A 23,940-nucleotide genomic window follows, 5' to 3' on the forward strand; every position below is an offset into this window, starting at 1 on the left:
CAATGGGGAGCAGAAGAGAATTCCCATAAGGAAGGGAAGAGCCTCCAGGTAGGAAAAGGCACAGATCTCCAGGATCGGCCTCCAGGCAGGAAAATCGGAGTCTCCAAGCAGGGTAAAACACAGCCTAGAGGTGGGGAAATAGCATCCAGGTAGGAAAAATAAAACAGCCTCCAGGGAGGGAGAGGAACATCCTCCTAGGAAGGGAGAGGCACAGCCCCAGGCAGGGATGGGAGCTGCCTCGAGGAAGGGAGGGGAAGAGCCTTCAGAAAAACTGCTCCCAGCTCGGGAAATAAATACCCTCCAGGCAGGAAAATCTCCTCTAGGGAGGGAATTTCCCCCAGGAATTTTATTCCCCGGGTAGGGGAATATCCTCCAGGCAGGGAAATGATCCCTAGGTGGGGAAACATCCCCTAGGCAAGGAAATCTCCTCCAGGCAGAGAAATCTCCTCCGGGTAGGGAAATATCCTCTGGGCAGGGAAATACCTTCTAGGCAAGAAAATATCCCCTAGGGAAGGAAACATCCCTCGGGCAGGGAATATCCCCCAGGAAAGGAAATATCCCCAGGTAAGGAACCATCCCCGGGCAGGGAATATCCCGCAGGGAAGGCGATATCCATCCCCGGGCGGGGAATATCCATCCCCGGGCGGGGCAGTCCCGGTTGCCGGTTGCCGGTTCCCGATTCCCGGTCCCCGGTTCCCGATTCCCCGTTCCCGTTCCCTCTCCCCGGTCCCCGGTTCCCGATTCCCCGTTCCCCGTTCCCGTTCCCGGTCCCCGGTTCCCCGTTCCCGGTCCCCGGTTCCAGATTCCCCGTTCCCGGTTCCCGTTCCCGGTCCCCAGTTCCCCGATTCCCGGTCCCCCGTTCCCGGTCCCCGGTCCCCGGTTCCCGTTCCCGGTCCCCGGTTCCCCGATTCCCCGTTCCCGGTTCCTGTTCCCGGTCCCCGATTCCCGGTTCCCCGTTCCCGATTCCCCGTTCCCATTCCCGCTCCCCGGTCCCCGGTTCCCGATTCCCCTTTCCCGTTCCCGTTCCCGGTCCCGGTCCCGGTTCCCGGCGCGCCGCTCGGTGCCCGCAGTTCGGGGCGCCGCCCGCAGGGGGCGCGCGGGGCGGGCGGCGCAGGCGCGCAGGGCGGCGGCCGCGGGCGGCGGCGGCAGCGGGGCCGCAGCGAGCGGGGCCCGGCCCGGCCCGTCCCGACCCCGGCCCGGCGCCTCCCCGCGCCCCCAGCGGGCCCCGAGCGGCCCCGCCGAGCCCTCAGCGGCCCCGCCGAGCCATGGCGACCCGGCCGGGCGGGTGAGCAGCCACACCGCGGCGGCCCGGCCCCCGATGCGGAGCGGCCGCCATGCAGCCGCCGCCGCAGCCTTACGAGTTCCTGGGCGAGGAGAACGGCCCGAAATGGCGCGGCCTCTTCGTGCCCGCCCTGCGCAAGGTCAGTCCCGGCGGCGGCACCTGCCGGCTGCCGGCCCCGAGCTCCCGGCGCTGAGGGCAGCTGGAGCCGCGGCCCCCGCCCTGCCCTGGGCCCCCTCAGGGGCCGCCGCGGGTGCTGAGGGAGCCGCTGCTTTCCCTGTCGCCTGCGCTCGCTCGGGTTCGCTCTCCGCTTTCATTGGGGCTCTGGCTTCCAGGGGTCGATATCCCGGACCGGTTTGGCTTGGAAGGGATCTTAAATCCCGTCTCGTTCCCACTCCCTGCTATGGGCAGGGACACCTTCCGCTATCCCAGGCTGGCCTTGGACAATTCCAGGCATCCAGGGGCGGCCGCAGCTGCTCTGGGCACACTGATAACGTTGCTGGTGTGCAGGGGAATGGCATCCTTCATCCCTTCCTTCATTCGTTCCTTCCTCGATCCTTCCTTCATCCCTGCCTCCGTCCCCTCCCCGCGCCGTTTCTCCCGACCCCTTTTCCAGGCTCTCCCCCTCTCGGGGCGCTGACCCCGAGGCGTTTGTGACACCTGTGACCGCAGCCGCCTGTGGTGCAGGGCAAAGCCGCCCTGTGTCACACCAGCCCCCCGCACAACCGAGAGGAGCCCTGCGGGGACAGCGCACAGGAGGTGATAAAATTTTGTATTTTTAGGATTTTATTTTTTTTCTTTACACCCCCGCATCCACAGGACCACCCGCAGTAGTGCGGGGACTGGGTTGAATTGAGGCTGGAGGGAGCCTGCTCGGTGTCGTTGCCAAAAAAAAAAAATATAATAATTGAGGATTATTCCATAATTCTGGCCATATTTACCTGCTCCTCTGCCTCTCTGGTGCTGGGCAGGACTGCCGTACAAATCCTTTGAGCGATGGTGAGTGGTTTGTCTCTTTTTCCCTGGAATGGATGCAGTGATGCTGTTGGATAATGATTCTCCGTTATTTTGTTGTTGTTGTTGTTGTTGTTTTTAAATAGATTAAGAGACTTGCATTTGTTTGGGGTGCCTGTCTAAGCAGCCTTGTGGCTGGCCCAGAAACCACTAATTGCCTGTCTGAAGAATCCCGGATTTTCTGCTCTTTACTCTAAAATCTTCTCATTCAAGCTGCTTTCCAGTGTCTTAGAGAATTAGAGCCCCTTAACACCAGCCAGCATCTGCCCAAACAGCTGCAAAAAGATTCCCTCAAAATCCAGAGGCGTTCCCATCATCCTGAAACACAGATACCTGCCAACGCTGGTGGATTCGTGCTGCTTTATCCTTTATTTGTGCCTTTGGTTTTGGTGCAAAGAGCAGGATTTTAACTTTCTAAAGCAGAGGGGTTGTGACGCCAGCGAGTGCCTGTTAAAAAAACGCGGATTTGCTTTTTAGCCAGGTTTTGTTTTTCTCCCTGGGAAAGTTCCTTGCCTGCAGGACCCACCCTGGAGCGTGAGGCAATCAGGGCTGGGATGCGAATTTCTGCTGCGAACACTCGGTATCACTGAGTCAACCCCAAAACTGTCTCGTTGGCAGGCTGCTGGGGAAGCACCCTCGGCTTTAAACGCAGCTCAGAGATACCCTGCAAAAATAAAACGAGCGGGAGGTTTTCCAAAATAACTGTTCCGTTATTCCCGGGGGAGCTGAAGGACCTGAGTGGGAAAGCCTCAAATTCTCTGTTAATTTCCCGATTCTTTAAACGTCATCACGGCTGTTTGCAGGTAGTTTGTGATTTTTTTTTTTTTTTTTTTTTTTTTTTTTTTTTTTTTTTTTTTTTTTTGGTCCTGAGGAGGTTTAAAAATCCACTTGTTGGCCAGCTGAGAGATGGGATTTTTTTCTTTAAAGTTTAGTATTTTTTTTTAGTTAAACACCTGGAATAGAGGTGTTTTGTTTTGTTTCTTTTTAGTTAAACATCTGAAACAGAGGTTTTGTTTTTTTCTTTTTTTTAGTTAAACACCTGAAATAGGGGTTTGGTTTTTTTTAAAAACTCTTAAGCTGTGTTTTTAATATCCCGGGCATTATTTCCCATTCCTGAAAGCTTTCCCTTTAAATGAGCACTTCCTGAAGGAGAGAAACAGCAAGCAGAAATAGAAGAGAGGTTTTGGTTCTCTTTGTGAAGTGTGAAAAATACTTAAATGCAAAATGCACAGAGATTTGTGGAGCTGGATAAGGAGCCCGTGCAGTTCACTAACAATAAAGGATATTTCTTTATTCCTTGGATTTTAAGTCCAGAACATGCTTTGAAGAGCTCCAGTCTCTTTATGATGCACTCAGCAAGTTTAAGGCAGCTTTTTTTATTTTTTTTTTCCAAACCATTTTTAAACTCTTGCTTTACTTTCATTCTATGCAGTGGACACTTAAGAAATGGTCGAACACATCGGTGTTTATTTTAATGCACGAAAAATAAAAGAAAATCTGTCTTCTGAACAATATTTTATATGCATTTACACTCTTTAAGATTGGTAGAGGGTGCCAGATTTTACCTTGGAGTGGGAATCTTTTTAGGGAAAAACCCAAAGCTGAGTGGTAAAACATCTTTAAACCAGATTTTATAGATTTATGTGCCCGCATTCTCCTGTGCTGCTGGAGGGTTTTGCTCTCCCCACTTTTCATTTCTCCACCTGTTTGGGTTGGTTTTGCTTTTTTTGTTTGTTTGCCCTTTGTCGGGGGAGATGTCAAATGGTTAAAAACCCTTTTCTAAAGCGGCATTTTGCTTTTGGGCCCGCTTTTCCTAGCACAGATCCAGTGCCAGAGGCTTGTCCTTGCCGAATTCCAGATGGAACTTCCCAGGGGTGAATTGTCCTGCAGGTTGAGGACTGGGATTCCAATCCTGTGGGAATTCTTTTGCAGCTTCATGCTGAAATTCCGCTCCCGTGTGAATTATTTTTCGGGTTGATACTGGGATTCCAATCCTTCGTGAATTGTTGAATGGGAATTTCAGAGGCAGCAGCTGAGTGTGTCGCTCCCTCCAGCCCACTGGAAGTCCCAGTTTTAATATCCTGGATGCTGCATAAAAGGTTTTTTTGGGAGTTGTAGTTGAAAAATTCGTTTGTACCAAACCCCTTCCATTGCCACTTGGAATAAACTTCTATTCCAGGCATTTGGAACAGGATTTTAAAATAAAATAAACCAGGCGGCCCCGCAGAATTAGTGTGTATTTTTGAAAATACACTAATAAATACACTAATAAATACACTAATAAATACACCAATACCTTTTGAGGAATGAGTTGTTGGATTTACAGAGATGGATTTATTCACCTTAAAATATCCTTGTGTGCCCTGAGCTTACACTTTATAAGGGCCTGGAGGGACGGGAGCCAGGGAATGACTTCCCACTGGCAGAGGGCAGGGCTGGGTGGGATGTTGGGAATTGGGAATTCCTGCCTGGGAGGGTGGGGAGGTCTTAGAATGGAATGCCCAGAGCAGCTGTGGCTGTCCCTGGGAGCGCCCAAGGCCACGTTGGACATTGGGACAGCGGGAGGTGTAAACTGGATGAGTTCAAATCCCTTCCAACCCCAACCATTCCGTAATTACCATTTGTGTGTTTTCTCCTGCAAATCCAAAACGTGTTTCTGTAAACAAGAGCCGCGTGTTCTTTGCTCTTTGATTTTTTCCAAGCTGAGTTCGGGAGCATCTCCTGGGGATTCCTGGTGTGGGATTTCCTCCACGACCCACAGACAGAGCCTGTCAAACAGGGCTCTGCAGGCCCCGCGCATCGGGATAATCCCGGCACTGGGGCACTCTGCATTTCCTCAGACAATTCCACCATTGCTCTGGAGCGCTCATCAGATTTCTAGAGCATGACTAAAGGGTTTATTCTTAGCAAACGTTGCATGGACAGATATAAAAGGCCACTTTGAGGAGGTTTTGTTTTTTCTGAAGTTTACGTTAGTTCAGCGCTTCTGTGTTTTAAAACACGTGGGGGTCGCTGTGTTGTGATGTGTGAGGCTGCAGGGTTGGGGTTCAGGTCGGGAGGTGCAGGGGTGTCCAGCTTTATTTAGAATTATTTGATTTGTTCCAACCTCATTATAGTGGATTTTTCTTTAAAACATTCTGGTTTCATTAGCATTCATTATAATTTAATGCGTTATAATTCCAACAGGAGAGTTGCTCGTTAAGAAGTTTGAAAATAATAGTTACATTTGAGTGGCCTGGGCTGGTGGGAGGTGTCCCTGAAATTTGGATTTGGGACGTGATGGGCTTTAAAATCCCTCCCAACCCAAACCAGTCTGGGATTCTGTGGATGCATCAGCCTGGAACCAAAGGGGACTGGTTCTTTTATTAAAATCTGATTATTTTCATGCATTGTTTGCTTGTACAAAGTTCCTGACGCAGGAATGTGTGGTTGGCAAACGGGAACAGGAGAGTTTTTCAGGTGAGGGTGGATTTTAGATCCCAGTGTTTTGTAGGGATGCTGTGATTCTCCAGCACAAGGAACACTTCCTACCCGTGTTGTTGGAGTGGAAATGGGAGTCTGTGTTTGCCTTGGCCTGGGGAGCAGGCACAGGAATTACAGACCACCCCTGGATCACTGGAAGTGTCCAGTGCCAGCTTGGAGCACCTGGGACAGTGGAAGGTGTCCCTGCCCATGGCAAAGGATTGGAATAAAATGATTTTTAAGCTCCCATCCAACCCAGCCCATCCTGGGATTCCAATTCCAGGTTTGAAGAATTCAGTTTTCCTCGCTGAACCGTTCTCCTTGGGATGTAAAAAGTGAGGAGAGGGAGCCCACGAGGGCTGAATTCAGAGCCCGGAGCAGCTCTCCGCTCCGTGTGGGGGAATTTTGGGAGGCCTGGGAGCTGTCAGCAGTAATCCAGGCTGGCCGTGGTGTTTCCCTCCCCTGTCACAGGGCAGGGGCTGTGCTGGGCTCTACCTCCATTTAAACCAAGCGTTTTATGTGCAGGGATAAAATCCAAACACTTCATTTTCCCGTCAGGTTTGAAGATTAAAATGAACGTGTGTAGTTTGTGTACACGTCACCAAACCCACGTTTTAGCTTCTCCTTGACTCTGTCTGAGAGGAAACAACAACCAATTAAAGAAAGAAGATTTTTGTGTCTGTTTGTGTCATTTTTAACGGCTTTTTGTCTTTTTTTTTTTCCCTGTGGGCACCAAGCAGCCTTCCCAGGAGATTTCAGGAGAATCCTTGATGCTGTTTCAGAGTCAGATCCTGTCTGCACCAACCCATCGTTCCTGCTTTAATTCACCCTCCCCTCAACTAGAATAGAGTGTAGAAAATCACTTAAAATAGCTAAAGATGGAAAAAAAAATTTTACATTTGCACCAGAGTGGTGGTGTAAGATGATTTTTAATACAGTCAGTTGAGGGATGATTTTATTTGGCTAACCATGCTTGAAGGTTTTTGGTTTTGCAGTTAAAAAAAAGCCAAATGCTGTAGGTAGATTAAAAATTCTCTTTTACTGAAGAGATTGCTTCATGCTGTTCCTCTCTCAGCATGTTGTAGTCTGATTTAAGCAAGACAGGCCAGCCAGAAATTGCTGTGCTGGAAATAAAATAAGAAATCAGCGTGGTTGTTTTTTTAAAAAAAGTCAACAGTGCGTTTTTATCGGGGATTTCTCTCCAAGTGTTTGAATCTTTGTGGGTCTTTCTAAAGAATAATGCTTGAAAATTGGGAATATCAGTGAAATTTTCACTGAATTAGAGCGACAGAGAAGCCTTTAAGTTGTTCCATATAATTCCCTTCTTCCTCTGGAGCATCGTCCGGATGCCCTCATTAAAAATGGGATTGAAGATGGGATTAAAGAGGCCTTTGGAGCAGATGTTTTGTGTCTCTCATGGTCAGGGTTATCTTCAGGAGAAAAAAAGATAAAGGAGGAATTCAAACACAGACTTTTAAATGAGAAACTTCTGGATTCTCAGGTAGCACCAAAATTCCATTTGCTGAAAATGTAGTTTTGAATCTGAGTAGAAGAAAACTGGGATATTTTTTACCCAGATATTTCAGGAATACGAATCCGTGTTTTTGTGGCGGAATGTGCTGCCTGCAGGCCCGATGTGCATGTCGTGGATTTGGGAATTTTCTGTTCCTGGGGGCTTTTTAAATGAAAAAAATCTCTTTGTTTTGCTCATGAGCTCGCTGTGGAGCTTTCTGGATGTGTTTTCACTGTTCAAAATAATCTATCAAGGAGAAATTTATTTAGGTGTTGTAGCCAAGCTCTTGGTTTGTCACAGAAAAGGCTAAAAAGAAATTCCTTGTAGTTTTGACTCTTATTTTTTTTTCCCCCTCACCTTTTGGTCATTTCAAATGGAACCCTTGGATCATTTCTTTTATTCTCTGGCCTTCTGAATTTCCCCAGGTCTGAGCTCCAGAATTCCTGTGCTTCAAAATTAATCCTGTTATTATATTGGTTAAAAAAAAAAAAGAAATACCAGTTTTTTTCTAGGATTAACACCATTTATCTCCATGAAAAGTTTTCCTCCTCGTATTTTCCGAACAGACTCCTCGCTCTGAGGATTAATAATATCTCACTGAGGAGGAATTTTTGGAGGAGAAGCTTTTGAGGATATTCACCAGATGCGCATTGGAAGGGTGGAAGAACAGGAAAAATTGGAGGATCAAGAGAAGGAGAAGTTTAGGAATTTCAACCTAAAATAAAATTGTGTCCCCCCAGAAACTTTTGCACCTGTTATTTAATTTCTTTTCTTTGGGACAGCTTGGACTGAACCTGCTTGGATGACACTGGAAAAATCAGTTCTGCTCATCCTAATCTCTCCTTAATGACTTCAGACGTTCTGCCGTTTCAGAGATAAAATAGGAAAAAATATAAAAACCAAAAATCTGTTTTCTGTGCTCCCTTCTGCTCAGCTGCTTGCAGCAGAGATCTCGCTGCGACACCTTGAGGGTTTTTTAAAAAGGCTATTTTGACCCTTCAAAGAAACAATTACCAGCCAAAATATTCAGCCTGTGTCGTTTATTCCGTGCCAGTTGATAGAAATCGTGCTCAGCTATGTCAGCCTGAAGCAGAGATCAGTGAGTGTCCCTTGTGTGAGCACCATCCCCAGTAATTGCTCCTGCTTTTTTTCCATGCATTGAGTGCTTTTAGCAGTCTCTCCTTGCTTTTCCAGTCCTCTCAGCCAGGCTTTAGGGAGTTCTGCAAAGAATAAGTGTTTTGTCCTTGGGCCAGTGGCGTCTGATGTGATCAGCTGGTGCACGGCTTTTCCTTACAGTGTGTTTGTTTTGCTCTGAAAAAAACCAACACTGTCTTGAAATTAAATTGGTTTTTTCTTTTTTTTTTTTTTTCTCAGCAATTTATGCCCAAATAACTTCTCTGAAAGCCAGGGAGGGCAGGAGCACCTGTGGGACCTTTCGGGATGCTTCAGGCAGACTCATTTCAGGTGGCAGCTGATCTTCTAAATCCTCTGGGGAGAGTTGTCTCGACCAGGAGATGCTGGCCTTTGTTGTTGGCTTTGATTTTGAAGGAAAATCGACTCCAGGACTAAGAGGGAACCACGGAGATGATTTGGGGGATGGAACAGTTGTGAGAGCAGGCTGGCAGTGTTGGGAGAGAAGGATCCAGGGAGAGCTCAGAGCCTAAAGGGGCTCCAGGAGAGCTGGAGAGGGACTGGGGATAAAGGATGGAGGGACAGCACACAGGGAATGGCTTCCCACTGCCAGAGGGCAGGGATGGATGGGAGATTGGGAATTAGGAATTCCTGCCTGGGCTGGAATTCCCAGAGAAGCTGTGGCTGCCCCTGGATCCCTGGAAGTGTCCAAGGCAGCCTGGGACAGTGGGAGGTGTCCCTGCCCGTGGTAGGGTTGGGATGGGATTGTGTTAAAAGTCCCTTCCAAGCCAGGCTATGCCAGAATTCCATGGCTTGTGTTGCTAAAATGAAGCAGAGCTTCCCTGTCGGTGTTAAAGGAGGGCTCTGTGCTCCTCAGCCTTGCTGGACATCCATGTGCTCCCAGGAAAGTTCAGGGGAGTGTGGCGGGAGCTGGAGTCAGGGACAAATGAAGTCGTTTTTTTGTGCAGTGAAATCTGAAATAAGCGACTGGAGGGAGGAGAAGAGCTGCAGTCTGACCAGGGAATGGGAGTTCCCATCTTCTCCTGCTCTTCCTCCTCTTCTTACTCTTCCTGTCCTTGTCATTTCTCTGGAGCATCAGGAAGGGTTCACTGCAGGGACACACAGAATTTCCTTAGATTTCCTTGCCGGGTCCTGCTCTTGCTCCAGTGGGACACGTGGCAGGACCTTAACCCGGCACTTCCTGCTTGGCCATTGTTTTGGGAATTCACCTCTCACGTTCAGGAAGAACACAGAATGCCCTGGCTATTGTTGAGAACCTGTTGCTGTCTTAAGTCGGGGTTTTCAAGGAGTGGGTTTGGTTTTCTTGAGGATTCTTTCCCTTCTTTCAGGATCTCGCGTCCGTGTCAGGAATCGGTTGCGTAAAGCAGAGGTTCGTGTTGGAGGCACAGAAGGCAAAATGACATTTACAGGGCTGTAAAATGATTTATAACGAGACTGGGCAGCTGGATTCAAACTCAGAGAGGGCAGGGAATTGAGAATTCCTGGCTGTGAGGGTGGGGAGGCCCTGGTCCTGTGGCTTTCCGGGATCCCTGGAAGTGTCCCAGGCCAGGTTGGACAGGGCTTGGAGCAACCTGGGACAGGGAAAGGTGTCCCTGCACATGGCAGGAGGAGAACAGGATCATCTTTAAGGTCCTTTCAAACCCAGACCACTCTGGGGTTCTCCCTGACTTGGAGGAAGGCCTCAGAGCCCCCCAGTTTTTGGGAAGTGCTCCACGGCCTTTGGAAGGGGCTGTATTTCAGAACTGAACCCAAAGGTGTTTTTCTGTCTTGTCCCAAGAAACTGCCACCCCGTTTGTCCTGTGAATGGCAATGTCAGTGTGTCACATGATTTTTTTTTTTTTTTTTTTTGAGGTGATTTACATGGAATTTGTGTGGGAAGAGGAGGGAATTTCCCCGGATTGTATTCCTTAGGAATCTTCTGGCTATAGTTTGAGATCTAGTGATTGAGAGGCTGCCAGGGAAAACTGAGCGTGGAGACCAACCCCTGACAGCTTTTTTTTTTCTTTTTAAGGCAGGGTGGTTTCATGGGGGGGATTTTCAGGAGAAAAAGAGCTCTGCTGACCCAGGATGAGTTAATTGTTATGGGCACATGCTGAGGCTGCCTGTTTTGGGTTGTCTGCTCAGGTTTAACCCGGGAAACCAAAGCTGGGATTAATCTCCGTGAAGTGAGGTGAAAGGAATTCTCCTGCCTTGCCTTGCAGAGAGGTGGGAGTCAGCTTTTCCTTGCTTTTTTCCCTGGTGGGACTGTGCTGCTCCTGTGTTGCTCACCCAGGCAGGGTGAGCTGCTGCTACAGGTAGTAGTGACTCCATCAGTCACTCCTTAGGGTTGGTAACATCACTGCAATTACTCAGAGTTACCCCCAGGGATGGTTTCACTCCTGTGCTGGCAGGAATCTGCCTTGCCTTGACACTCCTTCCCACCACAGAGTTTGTGATCCCACAGAGGTGCCAACTTGGCAGGAATGGGAATTGCCACCTTAACTCCCGAGGAAAAAAAAAAAAAAACCAAACCTGTGAGAAATATTAAAAGCGTGCGAATTTGCGGCGCTGCAGTCCAGAGTCACCCTGCTTTTGCTGGGGTTCCTTTTTAGGCCATTTTTTTTTTAGGGAAGAATCCTAATTCTTTGAATTCCTTTGGGCAGGTGCAGCAGCAGGTTCACCCCAACCTGTCAGCAAAGGAAGATTCCCTCTATTACATTGAGGAGCTGATCCTGCAGCTGCTGAACAAACTGTGCATCGCCCAGCCACGGACTGTGCAGGATGTGGAGGTAGGGCTGCAGGCTGAAAAAAACCACAAGGATTTGCCTCTGGAATCCCTGAAATTAATTGGGATCTTTTGGGAAATGCAGGTTGGATGCTCAGAGTTTCCTAACAGGACTTTGTGGTTGGCCCTGGAAGTGCCCAAGGCCGGGTTGGATGGGGTTTGGAGGAACCTGGGATTAGTGGAAGGTGTCCCGTGGCAGGGATTGGAACTGGATGATCCTGAAGGTCCTTTCCAGCCCAAACTATTCTGGGATATTCCGATTTTTATTTCAATTTTATAAGGAAATTTAACTGGAAACTCATTTTCTTACCCAGTGCTTCAGGATAGAAATTGTGGGAATTTTTTTCCTTTCAGCAATATTTTTATAAACGCAAAATGCCTCGAAGGATTTTCCACTGTCAAATGCACAGTGGATTGAAGAATTTTTCCTACTTTTTTGACATCATTATGCAAGAAAAAAAAAAATGAAATATTTCAGTGAAAGGTTACTGTTGTCAGGCCTGGATTGTGCAGCTGAGGGAACAGATTTGGATGTTCCTGGGACTTCATTGGACTCACTGAGGCTCTTGCATTATTGCAGCTGTGAGCTTTGGTGTCATCATTCCAAAAGGAGGATTTAATGGAGTCTGGAAGGAGAAAATGCTTCCATGTGGCTGTGACCCGATAGAGCTTTGTAGAGCTTGCTTAATTAATTAATTAATTAATTAGACCTCAATCTGCAGGTCCAGGATTTTCAACCTCATCCAGAATGATGTGTGGGATTCTCTGTGTCTGTTGTGGAAATTAAAAGAATTTTATATATTTTTATATATATATATATATATATATATAAGAATATAAATGATATGTGTGTCAAAACTATTGTATGTCTATATATGTGTGTCATAGAAATGAAAGAAAATTTTATATATTGGGGAATATATATAATGATATAAAACATTTTTATATGTAATGTACATGTATAATATCTATATATTTATATTTGTTATATTCATATATATATATAAGCAAAATAATTGCTCAAATGGTTTTGGATTCTTATTAGATGCCCTTTATTCAACACTAATTATTAATTTATCTTTTTTTTTTTAAATATTGATGCATGAAGATTATTGCATCACTAAATAAAAGCAAAATTTAATTGTTCCTTAAGAGCTCTTGGGATTGGATCTGCTCCTCAGCTGTTTTTAGCTGTTAAGGGGAACCATGAGAGCTGTGATCTCTGAAGTTTATCACGCAGATATTTACGTAACAACCTGGAGCTCATGGAACTGTTTGTCCAAGATGTTGTCCTGAAGTATTTGCGGGATCGAGGTCTAAAAATCTCAAATCAAAAATGTTTTCTAAATAGAAAACAGCCCTTCAGATTGTTCCTAAAGAAAACAGTGGGAAGCAGTGTTGGAGCACACAAAACCTCTGTTAGGTGGGATATTGAGAAGGAATTCCTGGACTGGAATTCCCAGATTTGCTGTGGCTGCTCCTGGATCCCTGGAAGTGTCCAAGGCCAGCTTGGAGCAGCCTGGGACAGTGGGAGGTGTCCCTGCCCATGGCAGGAGTGGAACTGGGTGGGATTTAAGTCCCTTCCAACCCAAACCAGTTTGGAATTCCATGATTCCAAGCTGAAGAATGGCTGAATGCCACTTTACCTCCGTTTTTTTTGGGAGGATCTCCTGGTAGGATCCCAAGGAAGGCTCGTTTGGGGGCTGCTCTCCAGGAGGGAATGTCACCCTGTGTTAACCTGGGAGCTGATGAGGAAGTTGGGCATTAAATGGCCACCTGCAAGGATTTAAAAGCTGTCTCTCTGAAGACCTTGGGCCTCCTGTTAGGTCCTGGGATATGTGCAAAAATCTCTTCATCCAAGAGACACAAATATTTCACCTTGTTTTTCCAGCTCATCCTTCAGCTTTTCATTCCTGCCATAAACTTGATCTGGTGTCGGGCAAGTTACACTCTATTCTCAAATAGGAATCATATCAACTTGGGGTTTTTTTAGGCTGTAAAATGTTTAGCTCTTCTTGATGGTGTTTATATTTTGGGCTCCAGGTCTCACAGAATCCCAGAATAATCTGGGTTGGAAGGGATCTTAAAGACCATCCGTATCCAGCTCCTTACCACGGCAGGAACACCTTCCGCTGGGAGTGGAGACCAAAACCTTCTTGCTGCTCCTGAAAAGATGAGCGATTTTAGGAGATTTGAGGGAATTTTTGGCGCTCAGGGAAGGGAGGTTGTTGGGGATTGCTGAAAAGAGAGAAGCCCAGTTGAGCAAGGAGAGAACAATTAGGAAAACGTGTTGCAAACACTGAGGAGGAGGAGGAGGATAATTATCTCTCCTGGGGGGGAAGTAATTAGCTAATTTGCTGTGCTGTGCTTTATTTAAACCTCTCTGGTGGCTGTGGTTGTGTCTGTGTTGGGCAGGAGAGGGTTCAGAAGACGTTTCCTCACCCCATAGACAAGTGGGCCATCGCTGACGCTCAGTCGGCCATCGAGAAGAGGAAGAGGAGGAACCCCCTCCTGCTCCCCGTGGACAAAATCCATCCTTTACTGAAGGTACCTCTCACCTTTACTGCCTCCCCCCCCCCCAGCACGACCTTTCATGGATTTCTTCCATTGGTGTGAAATTAAAGAAGTTTCTCCTCTTGGAGGATTCTTGCCGAATTTATTGTGGTGTGTAATAAAAGTAAATCCTTACGTTCATCGCGTTCAGTGTTACCGTTACTTTGAAAAAGGGTTAGTTAGGCTTTGGCATAAACAAAACTCAAATACCTTGCCTGCTCCAGCAGTGCTGCTTTGATGCTTTTATTTGTTTCAAAATGCTGCAGGAGGCAAAACAGAAGAAGAGGGAACAAGTAGATCCTGTTCCTTGTGTACCGTCAACCAAGATGTGTCAGTGTCCTTTCTGTCACTGCTCAATGTCACTGCTGCCTGGGCTTTAAAAATCAAGAGATCTGCAAAGGTGTTTCCAGCTGCTGAGAAAACTTTATTGGAGGATAAGCAGAAATTAAAGCAGTTTTTCTGGTCTCCTTGCTGTGTTCACATACACAACATCTCAATTCCTGAGGGTTCACGAGAGGGGGAGGGATGTCAAGGGAGAGAAAACAGCATTAACTAAGATCTTCCTAAACACCACTGGGGTTCTTTGGTGAAATCTGGTTTAGAAGTGTGAAACAAGCCCAGAATCTGATTTTTAGAGGATGCACCAACACATAACAAGTCTGTTTTACTCAAGTGCACAAACCCACCTTGCATTTCTTGCCAGGTAAAAGGCTGCAATGGTGCAAGCTGTGCAGGACACGGAGAGTGTTCCCAGGGCTAATGTGCTCCGTTCATCCTGGTTTTGGTCTGTTCTGACTTCCATTGTTAAAGTTTCATTATTTTATGGAGTGCACAGTGCTCAGTTGAAGTGGCAGGGGGGTGGAAGAGATGATTTTTAAAGGTCCCTTCCCTCCCAAACCATTCCATGATTCCTTGAAAGTGAGACCTGCTCAGTTCTCAGGAGTCCACATCAGGGCAGAGTCCTGCAATAAGCACAGACAGAGGTGGGAATTTCACAGGAGTAATTCCACTGAAGTCCCTTCCTTCAATGAATTCTATTTTTAGGACTCTCATTTTTAGAGGAGGGATTTTTTTTTCAAGTTCTGTGGCGTTTCCTCTGTTAAAATATTGCAAAATAACACAAGCATTTACAGACATCTCCTTCCAGGCAGATGTTCCAATTTCCACTTGATGTCCTCAGCCCTGGGTTGTTCCATTGCTCTAAATTATCACCACAGACAAAACCCACTTCAGTCGAAAATTCAATGTGCTTCTTGTCATTCTGGATGAATTTCTGGAATAAATACCGTTTGTTTTCTCTTGTTTTCACTTTGCAGGAGGTCTTGGGCTACAAGGTGGATTACCACGTCTCTCTCTATATCGTGGCTGTCTTGGAATACATCTCAGCTGACATTTTAAAGCTGGCCGGGAATTACGTTTTCAACATCCGACACTTTGAGATCTCCCAGCAGGACATTAAAGTATCAATGTGCGCTGACAAGGTAAGGGGGTTGGGATTAAAACAGAATTTAGAGGCGATTTGTTAAATTTTCTTTGATCTGGAAGGTGTGTTCAGAGGAGGACAAGAGGGAGAGGCTGGTTTTACTCAAAGGCAAAGCTTCTCTCCTTGCTCATGCCAAATGTGTCACAGCAGAACTTTAAGTTAAGCCTGGGTAAGTTTGGGAGCAGCAGGAGCCTTTACCGGCAGTGTAAGGACAGGAAATGATGTTGTCCTTTATTTCTCTGCTGTCACACCCTCCTGATGTCACTTTGTCGTATCAGCTCTCCTTCACAACACAGAAAAGACCTTTAGTTTTCACGCCCATTAAAATGAGAAACATTTTTGTTCGGTTTTTATCTTCAGCAGGAGGTTTTGTCCAAGGCTTATGCAAGATGCTTTGTTTTCCAAGTTGATTCTGCGTGAATTGTAACTTGTTTTCTAGGTCGTGCTCACTTCCAAGGGGGAAAATGGCTTTGGCAACTGCAGCAGCCTCCTGCTGCCAAAGTTGAAATATTACTCCCTTGTGAAAGTGAATGCAGCAAGGATTGTATTAAAGACTCCCAAGGATTTCTCTGAAGGCATCGAAACAGCTGAGCTGGAGCCAAGTGTGAAAACGTGGCCGGGTGGTGTAATTGTCTGGATTTCTTTGGCAGGTTTTGATGGATATGTTTGATCAGGACGAGATTGGGTTGGTTTCTCTGTGTGAGGACGAGCCCTCCTCTTCTGGGGAGCTCAACTACTACGACCTGGTGAGGAATGAGATTGCAGAAGAAAGGCAGTACCTGAGGGAGCTGAACCTCATCATCAAAGTATTTCGGGAAGCTTTTCTGTCCAACAGGAGGCTCTTCACACCTCATGTGAGTCCTTTAGTGATGAGCAACGCTAATTGCCCCATTAGCAGCCAGAACTTAACCGTGTTGGAGGTGAAATCAGATTGGATTTATTGTCTGTCAGTGAATAATGAGCTTTGTCTGTGTGTGAAATCCAGTGGGGGAATCGCCATTAATAGCGATGGCAGTGGGAGTGGAGCTTAACGGACACAATTCCCTGTCAGATGCCAGCAGTAGCTGCATTAATTTGGGCGTCTAGGTGTTAGTTTCACTTTTGCTTAACACAAAAAATAAATCATCTCCCTGCATGTGCAGTGAATGCTTGAGCTGACATTTACAGGCTGCCCCTTCTCTGTGGAAATTCCAATTAAAACAGCCCCTGGCTGTGGATTCTCTAACTGTGAAGGGAGTCACTGTTTGATAAGCCATCAAAATATTTGATTGAAATTGCCTGTGTAGCAGATTGTATTCTCAGGAGGAGTAAGGAAGGATTGGTGGATCCTTCCTGTGGGACAAGGCCAGCAGGGATTTTTAGAACGGGGATTTTTAGGTTTTAGACGCCAGCAGGTGAAAAAGAGGCAGCAGGAGCCATTCCTGGAGGGCTGGGAAGACCACAGAGTTTAACTCTCCCTTGCTTTTTTTGTTGCCTCCTCTCCTTTTACCTCCTGATTCAGACAAACCCCTCTCCCAACATTTAAATGCTCCAAATAAATGATCCCGGCCAGGTCTCAGCCGTGGTTTGTGTTTGCAGGACATTGATGTGATATTCAGCAACATCTCAGACATCCACGAGCTGACGGTGAAGCTTTTGGGATTGATTGAGGACACTGTGGAGATGACAGATGAAAGCAGCCCTCACCCTCTGGCTGGCAGCTGCTTTGAGGACCTTGCAGAGGTTTGGTGTTTCATTTGGTTGATTTAGAGGTGTTTTTTGTGTTGTTTTTTTAAATGAAATCACTCAAACCAGGGTTTTAATTCAAACGCATTGTTTGACATCTGGAATGGGAAATATCTTCACAGAGCAGGGACACCAGGAAGGAATGAAGTATCAAAGCAGCAGTTTATGGCTCAGGGTTGTAGCAAAAGTGCTGCTGATACCCACTGAGCTCTAAAATAGATATTAAAGAGTAGGAAATAAGGGAAAACCCTGCACTGGGATTGGGTGTGGCTCATACTGGAACGTTGTTCATTATTTTCTCTGTTAGTTTTGAAATGGGCACTGAAATACTGGAAGGAATTTTTTTTAAATTCTGAAATGCTTCATATTAAAACTGCTCTGAAATACAGAAGGGAGTCACAAAGCTGACGTGGGACAGAGCTCCGTTTAGTCAGAATTCCTGAAAATAGGTGCAGAACGACTCTGGAATTCAGCTGGGAGGTGCACAGGGAACAGGCAGGATCTGAGAGGCGAGAGGACAATTCAGCTCAGATTAAACCACACAAATTTAATTGTCTGGGGAGAAAACTCTTGGAGTGGATGACCAAGGTACGGATGGAAGTTTTGCTGTCGTTGGACATGGTTTAAATGGAATCTGCTTTTCCTTGGGGTGTGTATTAATCCCAGTTTTTAGGCCTAAAATGCAACAGCAATCATATAAACCACTATTAGAGAGGAAATCGATTGCTCTGAGCTGACAGAGAATGTGTCAGGTGAACCACGCCGTGAACGGCGATTTTTTGGTTTTCATCTTAAAATGATGATGTTTATTTTTAAAAAAAAATCACAATAAATCTTCCATTTCACCTTTATGTATCTTCCATTTTTTAAGATCTGAGGGTTGCATGAACACCCCAGTAGCACCTGGAGAATTATTACGTTTTTCTGGCCGTTAATAAATAATGCTTTTTGGGCACTCATTTAGGAACAGCCCATAAAGATAAAGTTTTCTTGGCATTGCTTCAATAAACCACTCGTGTAGGAAAGTTCAGTTGACCAAGTCTTAGCAGTTATTGAAGCATAATTGCCTTATAATGATAAGGAGAAGTGTTTGATCAGTGGATTAAAGTAGTTATAATATTGAAACTGATTTTAAAAACCCTTAAATTTGAAATAGTGCAGCATTATCCTGGGAGAAAAAAAATAATTCTGATTTTATTGCAAAAGCTGCTCTGAGTCATCCTGTGCTTTAATGGAAACAAATTTTAAAAAAATCTCATCTGATTTTTCATTCACTGAAAAACTTGAAGAGGAGATGAAGTCCAGATTATTTTTTTTCCTAGCTTTTTATGAAGGTAATATATTTGAATTTATTAATTCAGTTAATGTGGGGCAAGACCTGCTTAATAACCGAGCTGTTGATTTGATCATCTTCACGGGGTGAGATCATCTCTCTGTCAGTGTTTGCAGAAGGAATCACTAAAGAGAGAGATGAAAGTGAAGCGTTTATTTGCTCTGCTTATCTCTCTGCCGGGGTTGTTCATTTAGTGTTTCCATTAAAAAGGTCCTTCAGCTTCTTGGGAGGGATAATTAAAACCAAACAAGCCTTGCAAGCTGGAATCTTCCTGCTTTGTCTGGTTGTTTTTTTTCCTTTTTTTCTGCATCAGCTCCCTGGAAGGTTTAAAGACATAAATATTGCTGTGGTTTTGAGATAAGGAAGTGTGGGGAAAAAAAAAAACAACATTCATTGCATGTATGAGGAAAACAAAATATTTTTGGAGGAAATTCAAAAAGTGACACCCCCAAAGCGGCGGGTGGATGGTTGAGAGCCTCAGAACAGGGCAGAGGGTTTGTGCCTGCCTTGGGGGGATCTTCACAAGGCAGCTGATAAAACAAGGGGATTGTCAGTGGGTTGTAAACTTGTTTTCTGGTGTTTGTGTTTCCATAAGAGGAGGTTTAAGTGTCCGCCAAGGAGCAGAGGTTGGAAGCAGAGCGCACACCAGGGGGGTGAGGTGGGCAAACACCAGTCCAGGGCCATGCCCTGCACTGAGGTAATTTCCATGGACATCAGGGTGATGCTTCCATAGAATCCCAGAATGGATTGGGGTGGAAAAGACCTTAAATCCCATCCCACCCCTGCCATGGGCAGGGACACCTCCCACTGTCCCAGGCTGCTCCAAGCCCCAGTGTCCAATTCTGGGGATCAAGGGACAGCCACAGCTTCTCTGGGAATTCTGTTCCAGGGCCTCCCCACCCTCCCAGCCAGGAATTCCCAATATCCCATCTAACCCTGCCCTTCTTCAGCCAAAAGCCATCAATTTCAATATTCGAGAATTCCGTAGTTCAATCACTTTTGCAACATTGCAAGCATAAAACCCTTTTTAAAAATAATTAATCTCTTGGGGAAGATCCCTAATGCAGTTCATTTTAATCTCATGTTCAGAAAACAAACCCAAAACCATAAAAATACTGATCGAAGTCTGAGTGGAAGAAACTAAAACCACTTGTAAATGCAGCAAAAATTCCAAAAACTTCCAGAACACAGCACAGAGTCAGGAAATACGGGCCTGGCTCCTGCAGTGGATTTGCCCTGTGGATTCCACTGGGACTTGAGGCTTCACCAGTGTTCAAACAAACCTTTTGTGGGGTTGGTATTCCCAAATCCAGCAGCCTGGCAAGCACTGAGGTGAAAAGAGGGATGTGCTGATCCCAGCAGTGACTCAGGAGTGAATCAGCCCTGGGAGTGTGCAGGGACTGGGATCAGCCTGACAGGCCCTGGCACAGCCCAGCTGGGAGCCAGGAATGATTCCTGTGGGATTCCTGCAGCCAGGAATGATTCCCGTGGGATTCCTGTGCAGCCAGAAATGATTCCTGTGCAGCCAGAAATGATCCATGTGGGATTCCTGCAGCCAAAAATGATTCCTGTGCAGCCAGAAATTATTCCTGTGGGATTCCTGCAGCCAGAGATGATTCCTGTGCAGCCAGAAATGATTCCTGTGGGATTCCTGCAGCCAAAAATGATTCCTGTGCAGCCAGGAATTATCCCTGTGGGATTCCTGCAGCCAGGAATGATTCCTGTGCAGCCAGAAATGATTCCTGTGGGATCCCTGCAGCCAGAGATGATTCCTGTGCAGCCAGAAATGATTCCTGTGGGATTCCTGCGCAGCCAGAAATGTTTCCTGTGAGATTCCTGCAGCCAAAAATGATTCCTGTGCAGCCAGAAATGATTCCTGTGGGATTCCTGCAGCCAGAGATGATTCCTGTGGGATTCCTGCGGCCAGAAATGATTCTTGTGGGATCCCTGCAGCCAGAGATGATTCCTTTGCAGCCAGAAATTGTTCCCGTGGGATTCCAGCAGGTTTCCATCCTATCCTTGCTGTAGCTGATCCTGTGGAATCACAGCTGTTCTCCAAACAGAACCATAATTTTTACATCTAAACCCCTGATGTCACTTGAAGACTTCCCCCTGAGACTGGTTGTTTTGTCCCAGATGAAATATTTTCTCCAGATGAGTGTCCCAAGTTTCCACACTGTCCATCTTTAATGACAGAGAGGAGGTAAAATTGCCATTCCATGTGAAATGGAGTAAAAAGCAAAGACTTCTCTTGGTTCCCACTGCTTCAGTACAACAGAGTTTGTGTTGGCCATCAAGATGGGGAAGTTGAGGGATGCCAAGAGAATTACGGGCATTGAAAAGCTGGAAGTGAAATGAGATTGTGGTTTACTCGGTATTTATTTGGCAAAATCAATATTTTCTTGAAGAGTCCCATCAGCTTGTTAAAGGGAATTATTGTACCAGCTGGGACAGAAATAGCTTGGATCCTTCACTCCTGAGTGTAATTCTGTGTTTTTATTTAGGAGCAAGCCTTCGATCCGTACGAAACCTTGTCCCAGGATATTCTGTCTCCACAGTTTCAGGAGCATTTTAATAATTTAATGGCCAAACCTGCTGTGGCTCTCCACTTCCAGGTGAGTGCAGATGAGTGAGACTGAATGGCTTTAGTTCTCCTGTTTGATATTTAGTTCTCATGTTTCATCATTCAATTCATACTTGAATTCTGTCAATAATTCTTCGCTTCCAGCTGAGGAAGAAATCCTCCATGTCCTGCCCATTCTCCAGTGCGAGGTATTTTGACTTTGCTGTAAAAACAGGACACAGCTCTGACCCATCCCTGAGTGTTTTGCAGGTTTTTTTTCCTCCTCACACCTTGCAGGAGAACAGAGGGTGAATTCTCACACTGCCCCTTCTGTTTTGCCTTTTAAAGCCACCCACGGGCACACCCAGCACCACAATTTCATTTTCTCCCTCGCTTTCCTTCAGCACTGAGGCTGTGGCTGGTGCTTTTTCTGGAGTAATTCTTCAATAATTTCGTACTCATTGCTGGCCAGCAGGATTATCTGTGATCCTTTCATTGTTTTATTGCTTCTGTTTGCCTGTGCAGCTGGTTTATTAATGAAAGATGCTGCTCAGGCTGAGCTGGGGTTCAGAAATGCCCTTAGAGAAGCTGCCGAGCAAGTGATGGGTCACTGGTGCTCCCAGTTAAGCCCAGTTTAGTGGGACTGGGCTTAACTGGTCTCTGCAGGGTGAGATCCCTCTGAGCCCTTCCTTCAGGGAGTGTTTCCAGCTCTGAGCCCTTGCTGAGCTGCATCATCTCGCTCTTAAATACTCCTTAGGGAGTGAGGGAGGAAGGAAGGCTCTTTGCCTCCTTCCCTCCTGAATTTAAAGCTCAAATTCTAGAATTCAGTTCTTTTATTCCAGATTAAATCAGTATCCAGGTCAGGTGTCAGTGAATCTGGGCTCCTTTCTGACCCTGAGGTAATTCAGGTTCTCCTCAGCAGTTAGGCCATGGAACATGGGAGGATTTTCACCGCTGGTTGGAAAAATCTCTCCTCATCTTACAACCTGAATTATTGCCTTAGTCAACTACTCAGAATGGAAGATATTTCTCATTTTTTTAAGTGATAAACCTGTGATTCTCAGTTTCTGAGGGTGAATCTGATACTGATGTCTTCAGTAGCAACTGTGGCCTCCATATTTTCTGTGGGATATTGGGCGTCATGGGAGCAACAGTGAATATTCTGAATATTTCAGTGTAAATAATCCTGGTTTGTTTGGTTTTTTTTCCTTTCCAGTCCACAGCTGAAGGGTTTAAGGAAGCTGTCCAGTATGTCCTGCCTCGCCTCATGCTGATCCCAGTCTATCACTGCTTGCACTACTTTGAGTTGCTGCAGGTAAATGGAGCCCACACTCTTATTTCTGACTGAAAATAATTATTAATGTAGAGAATCTGAGCTGTTAGGTGGTTACATTTTACTTGCTCCCTCTGAAAATGAAAATTATTTGACACTGGTTACTTCATTTCTGAAAAGTTATTTAAAAAAATCTTACAAAGCATCTGTTGCACTCATGTGAACATTTGAGTTACATTTTATTAAACAAATCTTGATTGAACTTGAGTTCTAACGTAGTTAAAAATTTAATACACAAATCTAATCTCTTCTTTCTGTGAGTTCTAAATTTTTTGTCCATTCACAAAAAGCTAAGCAGGATCCAGTCGGAATTCTCACTCTCAGCTCACACTCCAGCTACAGCTCAGTTTATTATTTCAGAATAATCCATTCTTAATATTCAACCGTTTGTCCTAACTGGAATTAGCTGAGGATAATGTCAGAGAGGTTCTGTTTGCCCCATTGTGTGGGGAAAGTCTGTAATGCTTTAAGGGTAAATGAATTATTAACTAACAGGGATGAACTTCAATCAAATGGGTAAAACACCCTGTGGCTATAGCTGACATTTGGGAACAGCAGCAGAAATTACTCTGTGAGGTTCTCTCTGTAAAATCTGATTCTGTGCGGGTGAGTTATAGGGATTTCCTTTGTGTTTTAAAGGATTTACTTGTATGAAGGAGGAAAACAGAATTTATCTGTAATCCAACCTAAATAATTTTAGGAATTATGGCAATACCAGGTCTGTAATTAATATTTACCACAAACTTTTTTTTTTTCCTTATTCCTACTTCATTTCACTCTTGTGTTCCTCGTGTTCTGCTGTGATTTTTTTGCACGTCCTGATTTAAATAAGTAAAAATAAGGGATGATTTCTTTTGACCCATCTCCAGTGAATGGATTGCCAATATTTTGCAGAAAAGTTTAAAGTTAAAAGTTTAAAGAATGGTTTTGGTTGGAAGGACCTTAAAGATCCTGCCATGGGCAGGGACAGCTTCCAATACACCTAAATATGTGTGATTTCAGTAAATTTTCAACTGTTAAGCATTTCTAGTGATGGTCAGTTTAGAAAACAGTTCAGAAAAGCTGAAAAAACCCCCAAACAACCTTAATTTTCTACAACTTCCTGACAGGAGGGTCGAGCTCTGCTCCCAGGGAACAAGGGACAGCGCAAGAGCGAATGGCCTCAAGCTCTGCCAGGGGAGGTTTAAATTGGATATCAGGGATAAAATCCTTCATCAGAAGAGTCTCTTTGAATATCATGGAAGTTCCCTTTCCATAGTCATCACCTGCCATGGGATCATTCTCTGGAACTTCTGAAAATCTTTCAGGTTGAAAAGCCAGAATTGGGTCCTTGACCTGCCTTGTGCTGGAGGTCGGGCTAATTAATGACCCATTGTGTCTTAGAGCTGGGAAGGTTCATCAGGATGAAATTTAAGGATGAAATCCCGTGCTGCCACAGCTCTGGGGGGAATCTGAACCTCAAACTGGTTTTACAGGTGTAGAATGTGTTGTGGTTTCCCCCTTTTTAGGGAAACATTACCACAGGTGCCCTACTGAGCGCAGTTTTCCTCCTATTGTGATAAATAAAGCCTGGCAAAATCATTTTGTCATGTTTTTATTTATTTTGAAGAATGGTACAGCAGGGTGCTGCCTGAAAGATGATCATTTTAGCGATGAAAACATTTTAAATTTGACCTTTATCCACAGTGTATGGGGATTTCTGAGTAGAATCTGACACCTGACTGTCTCACAACCCTGTGAGCACAGCACAGAAATCTGAAATATCA

General features: G+C 45.6%; 1 protein-coding gene across 1 annotated transcript in view; it reads left to right on the forward strand.

The window, feature by feature from the left end:
- The first annotated feature begins 1,261 nt into the window (after positions 1-1,261).
- The window catches only part of SOS2 (SOS Ras/Rho guanine nucleotide exchange factor 2), a 38,303-nt gene continuing 15,624 nt past the window's right edge, over positions 1,262-23,940 (forward strand). Inside the window, exons 1-8 of the mRNA XM_066189174.1 lie at positions 1,262-1,421; positions 11,063-11,188; positions 13,600-13,731; positions 15,054-15,218; positions 15,871-16,074; positions 16,799-16,942; positions 20,783-20,893; positions 22,058-22,156. Of these exons, the coding sequence (XP_066045271.1) occupies positions 1,335-1,421; positions 11,063-11,188; positions 13,600-13,731; positions 15,054-15,218; positions 15,871-16,074; positions 16,799-16,942; positions 20,783-20,893; positions 22,058-22,156 (1,068 nt within the window). The 5' untranslated portion in view covers positions 1,262-1,334. The remainder of the gene's footprint in view (positions 1,422-11,062; positions 11,189-13,599; positions 13,732-15,053; positions 15,219-15,870; positions 16,075-16,798; positions 16,943-20,782; positions 20,894-22,057; positions 22,157-23,940) is intronic.

Source organism: Chamaea fasciata, unplaced genomic scaffold, assembly GCF_029207755.1.
Source record: "Chamaea fasciata isolate MVZ Bird 193981 ecotype frontalis unplaced genomic scaffold, bChaFas1.0.hap1 SCAF_7, whole genome shotgun sequence".
In the NCBI taxonomy this organism is placed as follows: Eukaryota; Metazoa; Chordata; class Aves; order Passeriformes; family Sylviidae; genus Chamaea; species Chamaea fasciata.